The 13170-nt window shown below is 45.7% G+C and overlaps 1 protein-coding gene across 1 annotated transcript in view; it reads right to left on the bottom strand.

The window, feature by feature from the left end:
- LOC309567934 (protein-arginine deiminase type-1-like) overlaps nucleotides 1–13170 on the bottom strand; it is a 57659-nt gene that overhangs the window by 24738 nt on the left and 19751 nt on the right. The window contains exons 2-7 of the mRNA XM_082273483.1: nucleotides 10035–10215; nucleotides 8524–8596; nucleotides 6248–6309; nucleotides 5144–5264; nucleotides 4774–4899; nucleotides 1882–2045 (exon numbers count right to left, since the gene is read on the bottom strand). Coding sequence (XP_082129609.1) covers nucleotides 1882–2045; nucleotides 4774–4899; nucleotides 5144–5264; nucleotides 6248–6309; nucleotides 8524–8596; nucleotides 10035–10215 — 727 coding nt within the window. The remainder of the gene's footprint in view (nucleotides 1–1881; nucleotides 2046–4773; nucleotides 4900–5143; nucleotides 5265–6247; nucleotides 6310–8523; nucleotides 8597–10034; nucleotides 10216–13170) is intronic.

Genomic DNA, 13170 nt, shown 5'->3' with positions numbered 1-13170 from the left:
AATAGATATTCTCTTTATCATCCTGTGGTCAGTCTTGCTACCAAAATATGCGGTTATGTCACCGGCAGGAATCTTATCCTGTTGTATAAACAGGTGGTGACTCACCCAATACCTGAGAAATTCATACATAATCAAGTGAACAATTACCCACAATGCAACATTCCTGCAAGCCAATTTTTATTAAATGGAACGTGAGTCATCAATATTATATTATGTAAATGCGGAGAGATCGGCGTGTGTTATGGATGGGGAATGAATGAGCGACATTAACATAGTTACATTGTTTGTCAGGCTGAAAAAAGACACAAGTTCATCTAGTTCAACCAATTAAATCACCTAAAGACCAGGTCTTGTCTGACACTTTTTGTTTACGAATAAAAATCTGTATTTTTTTCTAGAAAATTACATAGAAACCCCCCAAACATTACACACTGCTCAAAAACATGAAAGGAACTCTTTGAAAACACATCAGATCTCACTGGGGAAAAATATCATGCTGGATATCTATACTGGTATGGACTGGGTAATGTGTTAGGATTTATACTGGTATGACTGGGTGATGTGTTAGGATCTATACTGGTATGGACTGGGTAATGTGTTAGGATTTATACTGGTATGACTGGGTGGTGTGTTAGGATCCATACTGTTATGGACTGGGTAATGTGTTAGGATCTATACTGGTATTGACTGTTTATTGTTTTAGGATCTATACTGGTATGGACTGGGTATGGTGTTAGGATCTATACTGGTATGGACTGGGTAATGTGTTAGGATCTATACTGGTATTGACTGTTTATTGTGTTAGGATCTATACTGGTATGGACTGGGTATGGTGTTAGGATCTATACTGGTATGGACTGGGTAATGTGTTAGGAAGGAAAACATGCCAAATTGTTTTATGGAAATTAAAATTATCACCCTACAGAGGGCTGAATTCAAAGACCCAAAAATCAAAGTGAAAAAATTATCCAGCAGGCTCGTCTGGTTTTAGGCTTAAAGACAGTTTTGATTGTTCTTAAGGGTACAATTGGCTTATGAGGGTTACAGAAGCTCTTTTCAAATATCATAGACCTCTGTACTGTACCAAAAATCATTCTCTATTGGCCTCATAATTTTATTTTTTGTAAGTAAAAACTCCTGGATGTGTGAGCATCAGCTATAGCTACCAGGTTTCGGGTAAAGGACTCCTCTTTTGTCAAGGCTTAAATAATGGTTTGTAATAGAAAAACAGAATACACTAGAGACTCTGAGTTAAGGTGTCACGGTCTGGAATCAGGCTCAGGGGCCAGTAGCTATAGCAGTAAAGAAGCACCCACTTACCGGCTGGATAAGTACAGAAGCGAGTCACCCTAGCGGGTGAAGTGGGCTTACCTGAGGTGCGAGGTCTAAGCACTAAAATATATTCACCAGAGCTCCTGATGGTGGAGAAGGGTGTTGCTGCATGTTAGTATCAGGTCATGGTCCTCAGGATTGCCCCACCAGGAGGTGACCAAGCTGGGGTCCAGTAGCAGATATAACAGGTAGGAATAAGCAGAAGCATAGTCAGTAAACAAGCCAAAGGTTGGTTACAAGTGTTTGCAGGCTGGGATCAAGCAGAAGCGTAGTTGAGGAGGAGCAAGAGTTCAAGATTCAGCAGAAACAAGGCACAAGGCAGGATTTTCCAATGGATCAGAGAGACAGACACAGCAAAGACCGCAGGTTCAAACCCGGTTCCTGACATATGGATGGATTAAGGCTAGCAGAGCATGCTCTAGGAGAATTTTGGATTCAGCCAGATATCTAGTCCTCATGCTAGTAGCAAAGGAGTGAGGTTTTTCACTCCTCTAGTTTAAAGCCTCAGATCCCCCTTGTTGCTTTTATATCTGAAAACTGACTGCTCACCCCATCTCGACTCCTCTGCAATATGACTTTGATAGAAACAAGTCCAGAAAATTCAGCATCCGGGAACTGGAGCCCCTCCACGTAGAATTTCATCTCATCTCTGTTCTTGCGCTGGACCTCGTATGTCAGTTTTCCCATTCCCAGGACATGTTTGAATTGGAATTCTAAAATGAAGAGAATAGACATCATACAAATGTGTCAGTGTGACAGTATGAAGAATAGGGACTGGTGTGACAAGGGAAGGGGTATCAACATCATCAACATACCTAAATGACAAACTTTATGGTCCTGGATCTCAGGACAGGTCAACCTTGCCTATGGTTCCTATTTTATCCACTCACTTTCCAGGTGAGCTCACCAAAATCACATCCACTTCATGGGTTGGTTGTGCCCAGATCCCACCTGTAAATATCCAGAGACCACCCATCATGCCCAATATATAGGTTGGTCTTGCCAATACCCCACACCTATATATGCAGGGACCACCTATACACAGCACGGACCCCCACAATTACTGCACAGTGCATGTGATCCCAGGACATGGCCTAGGACATGGCCCAGGACACAGCATTGGCGGGACAGAGGGCCAAGATGAGGGACTGTCCCTGCAAATCCAAGACAGTTGGCATCTATGTATCTCTAACATTGGCCAGGGGTCTCCAAGCTTTCTAAACAAAGGAACAGTTTACTGTCCATCAGACTAGAAGGGGGCTGGACAGTGGCCATTGAGAGCAGAAATTGTTTTGGCGACAGAGGGAGTAAACAGTGCATTTTTGACATTAGGGGGAGTCATTTCTCCCACTGACATCTGTTGTTGGTGTCAGTGGGAGGAATAGTGCCCCATCATTGCTGTTAGTGGAAGAATAGTGCCCCATCATTGGTGTCAGTGGGAGGAATAGCGCCCCATCATTGGTGTCAGTGGGAGGAATAGTGCCCCATCATTGGTGTCAGTGGGTGGAATAGTGCCCCATCATTGGTGTCAGTGGGAGGAATAGTGCCCCATCATTGGTGTTAGTGGGAGGAATAGTGCCCCATCATTGGTGTCAGTGGGAGGAATAGCGCCCCATCATTGGTGTCAGTGGGAGGAATAGCGCCCCATCATTGGTGTCAGTGGGAGGAATAGTGCCCCATCATTGGTGTCAGTGGGAGGAACAGTGTCCCATCGCTGGTGTCAGTGCGGGGAACAGTGCCCCATCGCTGGTGTCAGTGGGAGGAATAGTGCCCCATCATTGGTGTCAGTGGGAGGAACAGTGCCCCATCATTGGTGTCAGTGGGTGGAATAGTGCCCCATCATTGGTGTCAGTGGGAGGAATAGTGCCCCATCGTTGGTGTCAGTGGGAGGAATAGTGCCCCAGCATCGGTGTAAGTGAGAGGAATTGTATCCTATCACTGGTGTCAGTGGGAGGAATAGTGTCCCATCATTGGTATCAGTGGGAGAAATAGTGTCCCATCATTGGTGTCAGTGGGAGGAATAGTGCCCCATCATTGGTGTCGGTGGGAGGAACAGTGTCCCATCGCTGGTGTCAGTGCGAGGAACAGTGCCCCATTGCTGGTGTCAGTGGGAGGAACAGTGCCCCATCGCTGGTGTCAGTGGGAGGAACAGTGCCCCATCACTGGTGTCAGTGGGAGGAATAGTGCCCCATCATTGGTGTCAGTGGGAGGAACAGTGCCCCATCATTGGTGTCAGTGGGAGGAATAGTGCCCCATCGTTGGTGTCAGTGGGAGGAATAGTGCCCCAGCATTGGTGTAAGTGAGAGGAATTGTATCCTATCACTGGTGTCAGTGGGAGGAATAGTGTCCCATCATTGGTATCAGTGGGAGGAATAGTGTCCCATCATTGGTGTCAGTGGGAGGAATAGTGCCCGATCATTGGTGTCAGTGGGAGGAACAGTGTCCCATCGCTGGTGTCAGTGCGAGGAACAGTGCCCCATCGCTGGTGTCAGTGGGAGGAACAGTGCCCCATCACTGGTGTCAGTGGGAGGAATAGTGCCCCATCATTGGTGTCAGTGGGAGGAACAGTGCCCCATCATTGGTGTCAGTGGGAGGAATAGTGCCCCATCATTGGTGTCAGTGGGAGGAATAGTGCCCCATCATTGGTGTCAGTGGGAGGAATAGTGCCCCATCGTTGGTGTCAGTGGGAGGAATAGTGCCCCAGCATCGGTGTAAGTGAGAGGAATTGTATCCTATCACTGGTGTTAGTGGGTGGAATAGTGCCCAATCATCTTTGTCAGTGGGAGGAATAGTGCCCCATCATTAGTGTCAGTGGGAGGAACAGTGTCCCATCGCTGGTGTCAGTGGGAGGAATAGTGCCCCATCATTGGTGTCAGTGGGAGGAACAGTGTCCCATCGCTGGTGTCAGTAGGAGGAATAGTGCCCCATTGCTGGGGTCAGTGGGAGGAATAGTGACCCATTGCTGGGGTCAGTGGGAGGAATAGTGCCCCAATATTGATGTCAGTGGGAGGAATAGTGCCCCATTGTTGGTGTCAGTGGGAGGAAAAGTGCCCCAAGGGCCCGATAAAAGCAAGCAAAGGGCAACATCCGGCCCCTAGGACTCAGTTTGGAGACCACTGGTATTTACCACTCTTTCCAAAACCTCTGTTAAAATAGTCAGCTTTCTTTCCTAAGGTAGTCTGCACACTAAGAACTGAACCGCTAGCGGACAACTACATTTTGCCCCGCTCCAAAACACAATGGACACATTGTCTCCTTCAGCCTCTCTGTCTCCCAGCCCCAGAGAGCTCACATCTTCTTAGTGTGATACCAAGCCTGGTCTTTCGGTTGGTATAGGTGGTTTTGTTGCGGATGGGGAGCACAGGACAGTTGGCCTAGAAAGGCATGGAGTTTGAATCTGGACCTAAGAGTGACATGACATCATCATTCCGCAGTACATACTTCCCTGGCGATATACTCGCAGTCTTCTGGAGTCACGGCACTCTATTTCCAGGATCACTCTGTAGTCATCAAATATCTCATCCGGGCCTTCTGCTGTCAGGAACATCGGGGACATGTCCTTCACGTCTGACCAAGGGAAAAGCCAACACAACAGAAGAGAAGAAATTTAGGAAGACATAATTATATCTTTCTATCTATCTATCTATCTATCTATCTATCTATCTATCTATCTATCTATCTATCTATCTATCTATCTATCTATCTATCTATCTATCTATCTATCTATCTATCTATCTATCTATCTATCTATCTATCTATCTATCTATCTATCTATCACTATTTATCAGTCTATAGAGAATAAGGCGGGTACCGGCAGGATTAGGTGGTCCTTCACTGTCTTCATTGTCTGGCAGCCCTGAGCTTTTTCGGTCGCGATCGCAGTTCACCAGCAGGATGGCTCCCCTCCCATTGGGCCCCCAAGTCCACGTGTCCTGGAGATGATCGAAACAAAGTTATATTTTTTATGTCTACAGCCATGGCCAAAAGTTTTGAGAATGACACAAATATTCATTTTCAGCTATAGTGAATGCAGGCTCCTGGGGAGACCAGATATAGTGAATGCAGAGTCCTTGGGAGAGCAGATATAGTGAATGCAGAGTCCTGGGGAGAGCAGATATAGTGAATGCAGAGTCATGGAGAGATCAGATATAGTGAATGCAGAGTCATGGGGAGACCAAATATAGTGAATGCAGGCTCATGGGTAGAGCAGATATAATGAATGCAGAGTCCTGGGGAGATCAGATATAGTGAATGCAGGCTCCTGGGGAGACCAGATATAGTGAATGCAGGGTTCTGGGGAGACCAGATATAGTGAATGCAGAGTCCTGCGGAGACCAGATATAGTGAATGCAGGCTCCTGGGGAGATCAGACAGATAAAGTGAATGCAGGGTCCTGGGGAGACCAGATATAGTGAATACAGGGTCCTGGGGAGACCAGATATAGTGAATGCAGGATCCTGGGGGGACCAGATATAGGGAATGTAGGCTCCTAGGGAGACCAGATATAGTGAATACAGGGTCCTGGGGAGACCAGATATAGTGAATGCAGGGTCCTGGGGAGATCGGATATAGTGAATGCAGGATCCTGGGGAGATCAGATATAGTGAATGCAGAGTCCTGGGGAGATCAGATATAGTGAATACAGGCTCCTGGGGAAAGCAGATATAGTGAATACAGGCACCTGGGTTTAGTAACACTTTAAGCTTTAAGAATAAAACCTAGAAGCTGATTGGCTCAAATGTAGAGCTCCACCAGATTCTGAGCTCTCCACTTTTAGTAAATCTTCCCAATGCGGTCTACCAGCCCTGGAGTGTGCAAAACAATATCAAGTAACAGAGTCCTGTAGCTGCTCAGTTCAGGGTTCTGGAAGACTCAGGGCACACACATACAGCAGCAGAAATATGAACATTATTACCTTGTTTTTCATTCCTCGGCTCACAAAACCAATTCGATTCACATCCACATCCAGGGAAATAGCTGGAAACACAAGAAAATTGAGGTCAGACCAATGGCGCACCAGTATGGTGCTTCTGTTTTGGAATTAGTCAGCAGAAGAAGATTAAAGACATGAGTGACTGTACTGTAGCTTTCCAGCATACGAGGGACTACAAGTATCAACACACCCTACTAGACATGGGCGGTTTGTTTAGTTTTGAATAAATATTTGGACAAATTTTTCGTTATTCGGAAATTCGACTATATTGGAATCTCCTAATTACAGCATAAAAGAAGTTTTAATGCTCCGAACAACAAACCAAATTAAAAGTTTCAAAAATTTGAATTTAAATTTGAATCGTATTTTACATCAAATTTTAGTTGAATTCCAACTGTAAACATATATTTGAAATCAAAGACTGTGTGTTATTAGAGTACCATTTGGAAATAATGCTGTTTTTGTTACACCAAAGATGATTTACAAAGTCATTGTAATCATTTGATGAAGATTTTTCTTTTGTTTTGTCAGTTTTCTACATTCCAATCGAAAAAAAAAAAAAAAAAATCTAAAGTTTTCGATACAACCAATTCAAAATGTATCAATTTAAACGTTACGAATCCAAAAAAAAAAAATGGTTAATTCATAGTAGTTAAGGTTGAATAAAGACAATCAGTCATCCAGCTCCACCTGTGTAGGTGTGTATGTGTCAGTGACGATATTTAACCGCTTGCCGATCGCCGCACGACTATTTTTTGCGGCGGTCAGCCCCTCACAGGCAGAGCGACGTAGTACTACGTCGCTAGCCTGTGAGGGTCTAGGGAGTGAGCGTGCGCCCCCGGAGGCACCCTCCCGCGCGGTCACGGACCCCCCCCCCCCGCGTGTGACCGGCGGACCTGATGTCCACCGGTCACTCGGCGATCGTCAGTGCAGAGGGAGAAAGGCAGGCGGCTAATGTAAACAAGCCGCCTGTCATTCTCCCCTTTGCATGAATGGTGATCATAGTAGGACCGTTGATCACTGTTCCTACACCTCAAGCCACAGCCAATCACAGTTAGAATCACGCCCCTAGGGACACACATAACCCCTCCCTCTCAAAACAAGTTAACCCCTTCACTGCCAGTGTAATTTTACAGTAACAGTGCATATGTATAGCACTGATTACTGTAGTAATGTCACTGGTAACCCCAAAAGTGTCAAAAATGTCAGTCAAGGGTCTGATCTGTCCACCGCAATGTCGCAGTACCGCAAAAAAAATCGCAGATCGCCGCCATTACGCGTTAAAAAAAAACAACAAAAATGACAAAAATCTTTCCCTTTGTTAGTAAACGCAATAACCTTTGCGCAAACCAATCAAAATACGCTTTTTGCAATTTTTTTTACCAAACATATGTAGCATGAAACAAATTGGCCGAAAATGTTAAAAAATTTTGATTTTTACATTTTTTTTGGGGGAATTTCATATAAAAAAATGTGAAAAATATTGTTATTTTTGCAAAATTGACTCTCTTTTTTTGTTTATAGCGCATGATCAAAAAAATCGCACAGGTGATCAAATACCACCAAAAGAAAGCTCTGTTTGTGGGAAAAAAAAGGACGTCAAATTTGTTTAGGTACAGCGTCGCACGACCGCGCAATTGTCCGTTAAAGTCACGCAGTGCCGAATTGCAAAATAGGCCCTGGTCAGGAAGGGGGTAAAATCTTCCGGGGCTTAAAAAAGACACAAAACGAATTTCCAAATACGAATTGAACAACTCAACTGAATTTTACGAAACTAAATAACTAGATTAACAAATCTAAACAATTTTGTTTTGTCACGCTCATGTCTACACCTTCATTATATTCTACAGGACTTTAAATTCAACCAACTGGGGAGCCGCAGGTTGGAAAAGTCCTAGCTTTACGATAGAGAGAAGCCATGGAGAGGTTAGGTCACCCCTTCTCAACCAGGGTTCCTCCAGAGGTTGGTAGGGGTTCCTTTAGTTGTAGCTACTGTAACTGACCTCCCAGGTGATGGTGCCTGCATAGTTCTAGGTCCAACACTTGGAAGAAGGGTGGCATTCTGACATCCACTCTAGGGGGGCATTCTTCCCACTGACTACCACCAATGTAAGGGGCATTTTTTCAATGACCACCAATAGACTCATTTTAGCAGGTGTTCCTTGAGACCTGAATATTATTGGAAGGGTTCCTTTGGTGTAAAAAGTTTGGGAAAGGCTGGGTTAGGTGATGGCCTCCTGAATATAGAAGACACTCACCCACACTTGTCACATACAGAATGATGCTACTCACAGGGTCCGACCCCTGAGAAGTGTAATAGGAGACCTTCACCTGGGGAAAAAAAGAACAAAAAATTGAACAATTGTGAATAAATGATCGCTAGTTAAAATGCTTATTTGGTTTGTTATCCAAACATGACGAATCCGGTCTTTCTATAATGATACAAAATCAATGAGACACTTTCATGTTGTTGTGCTGGAAAGGAGCTTCATACAGTGAGGGTTACAGGGAAGGTTAGTGTTGGGGTTACAGGAAGGGTTAGTGTTGGGAAACAGGAAGGGTTAGTGTTGGGGTTACAGGGAGGGTTGGTGGTTGGGTTACAGGAAGGGTTAGTGTTAGGGTTGCAGGGAGGGTTAGTGTTAGGGTTGCAGGGAGGGTTAGTGTTAGGGTTGCAGGAAGGGTTAGTGTTGGGATTACAGGGAGGGTTAGTGTGGAAATTACAGGGAGAGTTTAGCGTTGAGGTTACAGTAAGGGTTAGTGTTAGGGTTACAGGAAGGGTTAGTGTTAGGGTTACAGGGAGGTTTAGTGTTAGTGTTACAGGAAGGGTTAGTGTTGGGGTTACAGGGAAGGTTAGTGTGAGGGTTACAGGGAGGGTTAGTGTTGGGGTTGCAGGGAGGGTTAGTGTTGGGGTTGCAGAAAGGGTTAGTGTTGGGGTTACAGGGAGGGTTAGTGTTGGGGTTACAGGGAGGGTTAGTGTCAGTGTTACAGGGAGGGTTAGTGTCAGTGTTACAGGGAGGGTTAGTGTCGGGGTTACAGGGAGGGTTAGTGTTGGGGTTACAGGGAGGGTTAGTGTTGGGGTTACAGGGAGGGTTAGTGTTGGGGTTACAGGGAGAGTTAGTGTTGGGGTTACAGGGAGGGTTAGTGTCAGTGTTACAGGGAGGGTTAGTGTCGGGGTTACAGGGAGGGTTAGTTTTGGGGTTACAGGGAGGGTTAGTGTTGGGGTTACAGGGAGGGTTAGTGGTTGGGTTACAGGAAGGGTTAGTGTTAGGGTTACAGGGAGGGTTAGTGTTGGGATTAAAGGGAGGGTTAGTGTTGGGATTAAAGGGAGGGTTAGCGTTGAGGTTAAAGGGAGGGTTAGTGTTACAGGGAGGGTTGGTGTTAGGGTTACAGGGACGGTTAGTGTTGGGGTTACAGGGAGGGTTAGGGTTAGCGTTACAGGGAGGATTAGTGTTAGTGTTACAGGAAGGGTTATTGTTGGGGTTACAGGGAGGGTTAGCGTTAGTGTTACAGGGAGGGTTATTGTTGGGGGTTACAGGGAGGGTTAGTGTTGGGGTTACAGGAAGGGTTAGTGTTGGGATTACAGCGAGGGTTAGTGTTGGGGTTACAGCGAGGGTTAGTGTTGGGGTTACAGCGAGGGTTAGTGTTCGTGTCACAGGGAGGGTAAGTGCCAAGCTTACAGGGAATATTTGTGTTAGGGTTACGGGAAAGGTTTGCATCAAACTTCGTGTTAAGCTTAAGGACTCCACCGCTATCCAATCAGCTGAGTCACCTTGCCGTCGTTCAGGTGCAGGCTGGGCTCGTTGGGGGAAATATGAACTTTAACCCCCTTATCAATCGGCCATTTTTCTCCCTTTCCCGGTTTCTTGATGGTTCGGGAGTTGTAGACCATAAAGACATCAATGTTTGTTGTTCCGCGGACATCGAAGAAATCTGCCCTTCTGGGAACAATCCTGGAAAATGACAAAGAAGAGGTGAAACAAATCCCAACCCATGTGACATAGATGAGGCAACGATGACCCTCAGGGCTGCTGATGGGTGGAGTCCTTTAATATGGAACCGTAATACGTGGCTGCGCGGTTCAAATAGTACAAATTATAATTACACATGAAAATATTTGGCCGCTGAATGTATATGTGTGCTGAGTCTATGAGCACAGCGGCACTCTCCTGTCATTCTGTATGTGATGAACAGTCATAATTGATGTGCTACCTGTCATTATCTGACTTTTATTTCCTCATAAAACTCCGTTTTATAGCAGAGTCAGTGGCTCCAAACAAATTCCTGAGGCAGAGAAGAGAAAGTGCGGTCATTGATTTATATAAGCAGATTATTTCAATGGATGGGGAGACTGAGGAGCAGGGCTGGAACAAGGGGCTGGGACAAGGGGCTGGGACAAGGGGTGGGCAGGAGGGACGTCTGCCCTATAGGGGGAAATGGTTGCAGGGATGGGGGCGCCCTGACCCTAACCTTATGGCAGGGGGGGGCAGATTGGCATCTTTTCCCTTGGTGCTGGATGACCTTGTCCCGGCACAGCTGAGCTGTGCTGCTGATAGGGGGGGGGGACCACCAGTCCTCTTGTATGGGGCCCAGGCACACAGGGGAGCCCCAACAGCACTCGGAATCGTGCGGCCGTGCAGAGGGGCAATTACAGAAGGAAGCCCTGGAAGCCAGTTTCTTCCCCTCCTGTCAACTATCACCTGCTGCAGGGAGAGACACAGACACAGGGCATCATTCCTGTAATTGCTTCTCCGACACCAATCCCCCTCCCTGTTCTGCCTGCTTCTGACCCCCTCCTTCCTGTGTGCCGCTGATAGGGGGGGACCACCAGTCCTCCTGTAGAGGGCCCGGGCACAAGGGGGGCCCCAACAGCACTGGGAATCAGCGCGGTCGGGCGGAGGGGCAATTACAGAAGGAAGCCCTCTGCAGCTCTCAGCAGCAGCTGAAAGCAAGTTTCTCCCTCTCCTGTCAACTTTCACCTGCTGCAGGGAGAGACACAGTTACAGGGCATCATTCCTGTAATTACTTCTCCGACACCGATCCCCCTCCCTGTTCTGCCTGCTTCTGACCCCCCCCCCCGCTTCCTGTGTGCCGCTTATAGGGGGGGGGGCACCAGTCCTCCTGTAGAGGGCCCGGGCACAAGGGGGGCCCCAACAGCACTGGGAATCATGGGGCCGTGCAGAGGGGAAATTACAGAAGGAAGCCCTGTGCGGCTCTCGGTTGAAAGCCAGTTTCTCCCCCCCCTGTCAACTTTCACCTGCTGCAGGGAGAGACACAGACACAGGGCATCATCCCCCTCCCTGTTCTGCCTGCTTCTGACCTCCCCCCCTTTCCTGTGTGCCCCCCTCCCGCCACCGCTGCGCTGCTAGCTTCCCTGTCCTGTAAAAACGTTTAAAAATTGTAAAATAAAATAATTGTAAAAAATTTTAACATAAAAAAATGTGTATATATATATATATATATATATATATATATATATATATATATATATATATACACACTACACACACATACACACATATATACATACACACACTTTTTTTATTTTATATATATATAAATATATATATATTTTTTTTTCTTTATATATGTATACATTCTTTTTTTTATTAATTTTTTTTTTTACAGCTTCAAGATTTTTATTATACTATATATATATATACACACACACACACACACATATATACATACACACACTTTTTTTTATTTTTTAATGTAAAAGACAATTAAAAAAGGGCTAATTCACACTCTGTTATGTTTGCGCCCGGCAAAATGTTGCCTTGATAAATTCAGGGGGGGCCCTGCCAGGTACACTGCACGGGGCCCCGTGTTTTTAGCAGCAGCCCCGCTGCTGAGGAGCGAACATGGTGACCGCATTCTATTCCACCATCCCATGACCTCCCATGGTGAGGGATCAGAATAAGAACACACAATATAAGATACACCAAATGTTTGTATTAGGATACATTGTAATAATATCCAACAAATGTAACGAATCTTCATCATCTGATGAGACAATATAAACATTCTCCACCCAGAAATCACATAGAATACAACGCTACTGTCTACAGATCCCCATCACAGACAAACAAACCGTTCCTGATAATAATCACCGATCAAACATAAAGATATTTACTAATATAAAGAGAAGTTTAATCAGAGATCAGGAAACACAATATCAAAACAAAAACATGAAAATGTTACACCCAGAGAAGTGGTACTGTGCAGAGTCCATACATACAGAATAAGGAGAGATACTGAGAATTACACCGGCACACAGGACAGGAGAAGTGGTACTGTGCAGAGTCCATGCATACAGAATAAGGAGAGATACTGAGAATTACACCCGGCATACAGGACAGGAGAAGTGGTACTGTGCAGAGCCCATACATACAGAATAAGAACAGATACCGAGAATTACACCCGGCATACAGGACAGGAGAAGTAGTACTGTGCAGAGTCCATACATACAGAATAAGAACAGATACTGAGAATTACACCCAGCATACAGGACAGGAGAAGTGGTACTGTGCAGAGTCCATACATACAGAATAAGAACAGATACCGAGAATTACACCCGGCATACAGGACAGGAGAAGTGGTACTGTGCAGAGTCCATGCATACAGAATAAGGAGAGATACTGAGAATTACACCCGGCATACAGGACAGGAGAAGTGGTACTGTGCAGAGTCCATGCATACAGAATAAGAACAGATACTGAGAATTACACCCGGCATACAGGACAAGAGAAGTGGTACTGTGCAGAGTCCATGCATACAGAATAAGGAGAGATACTGAGAATTACACCCGGCATACAGGACAGGAGAAGTGGTACTGTGCAGAGCCCATACATACAGAATAAGAACAGATACCGAGAATTACACCCGGCATACAGGACAGGAGAAGT

The sequence above is a fragment of the Pelophylax lessonae genome (assembly GCF_965119305.1).
Source record: "Pelophylax lessonae genome assembly, chromosome: 12".
Taxonomy (NCBI): Eukaryota; Metazoa; Chordata; class Amphibia; order Anura; family Ranidae; genus Pelophylax; species Pelophylax lessonae.
This window is presented reverse-complemented; position numbering and strand designations above follow the sequence as displayed.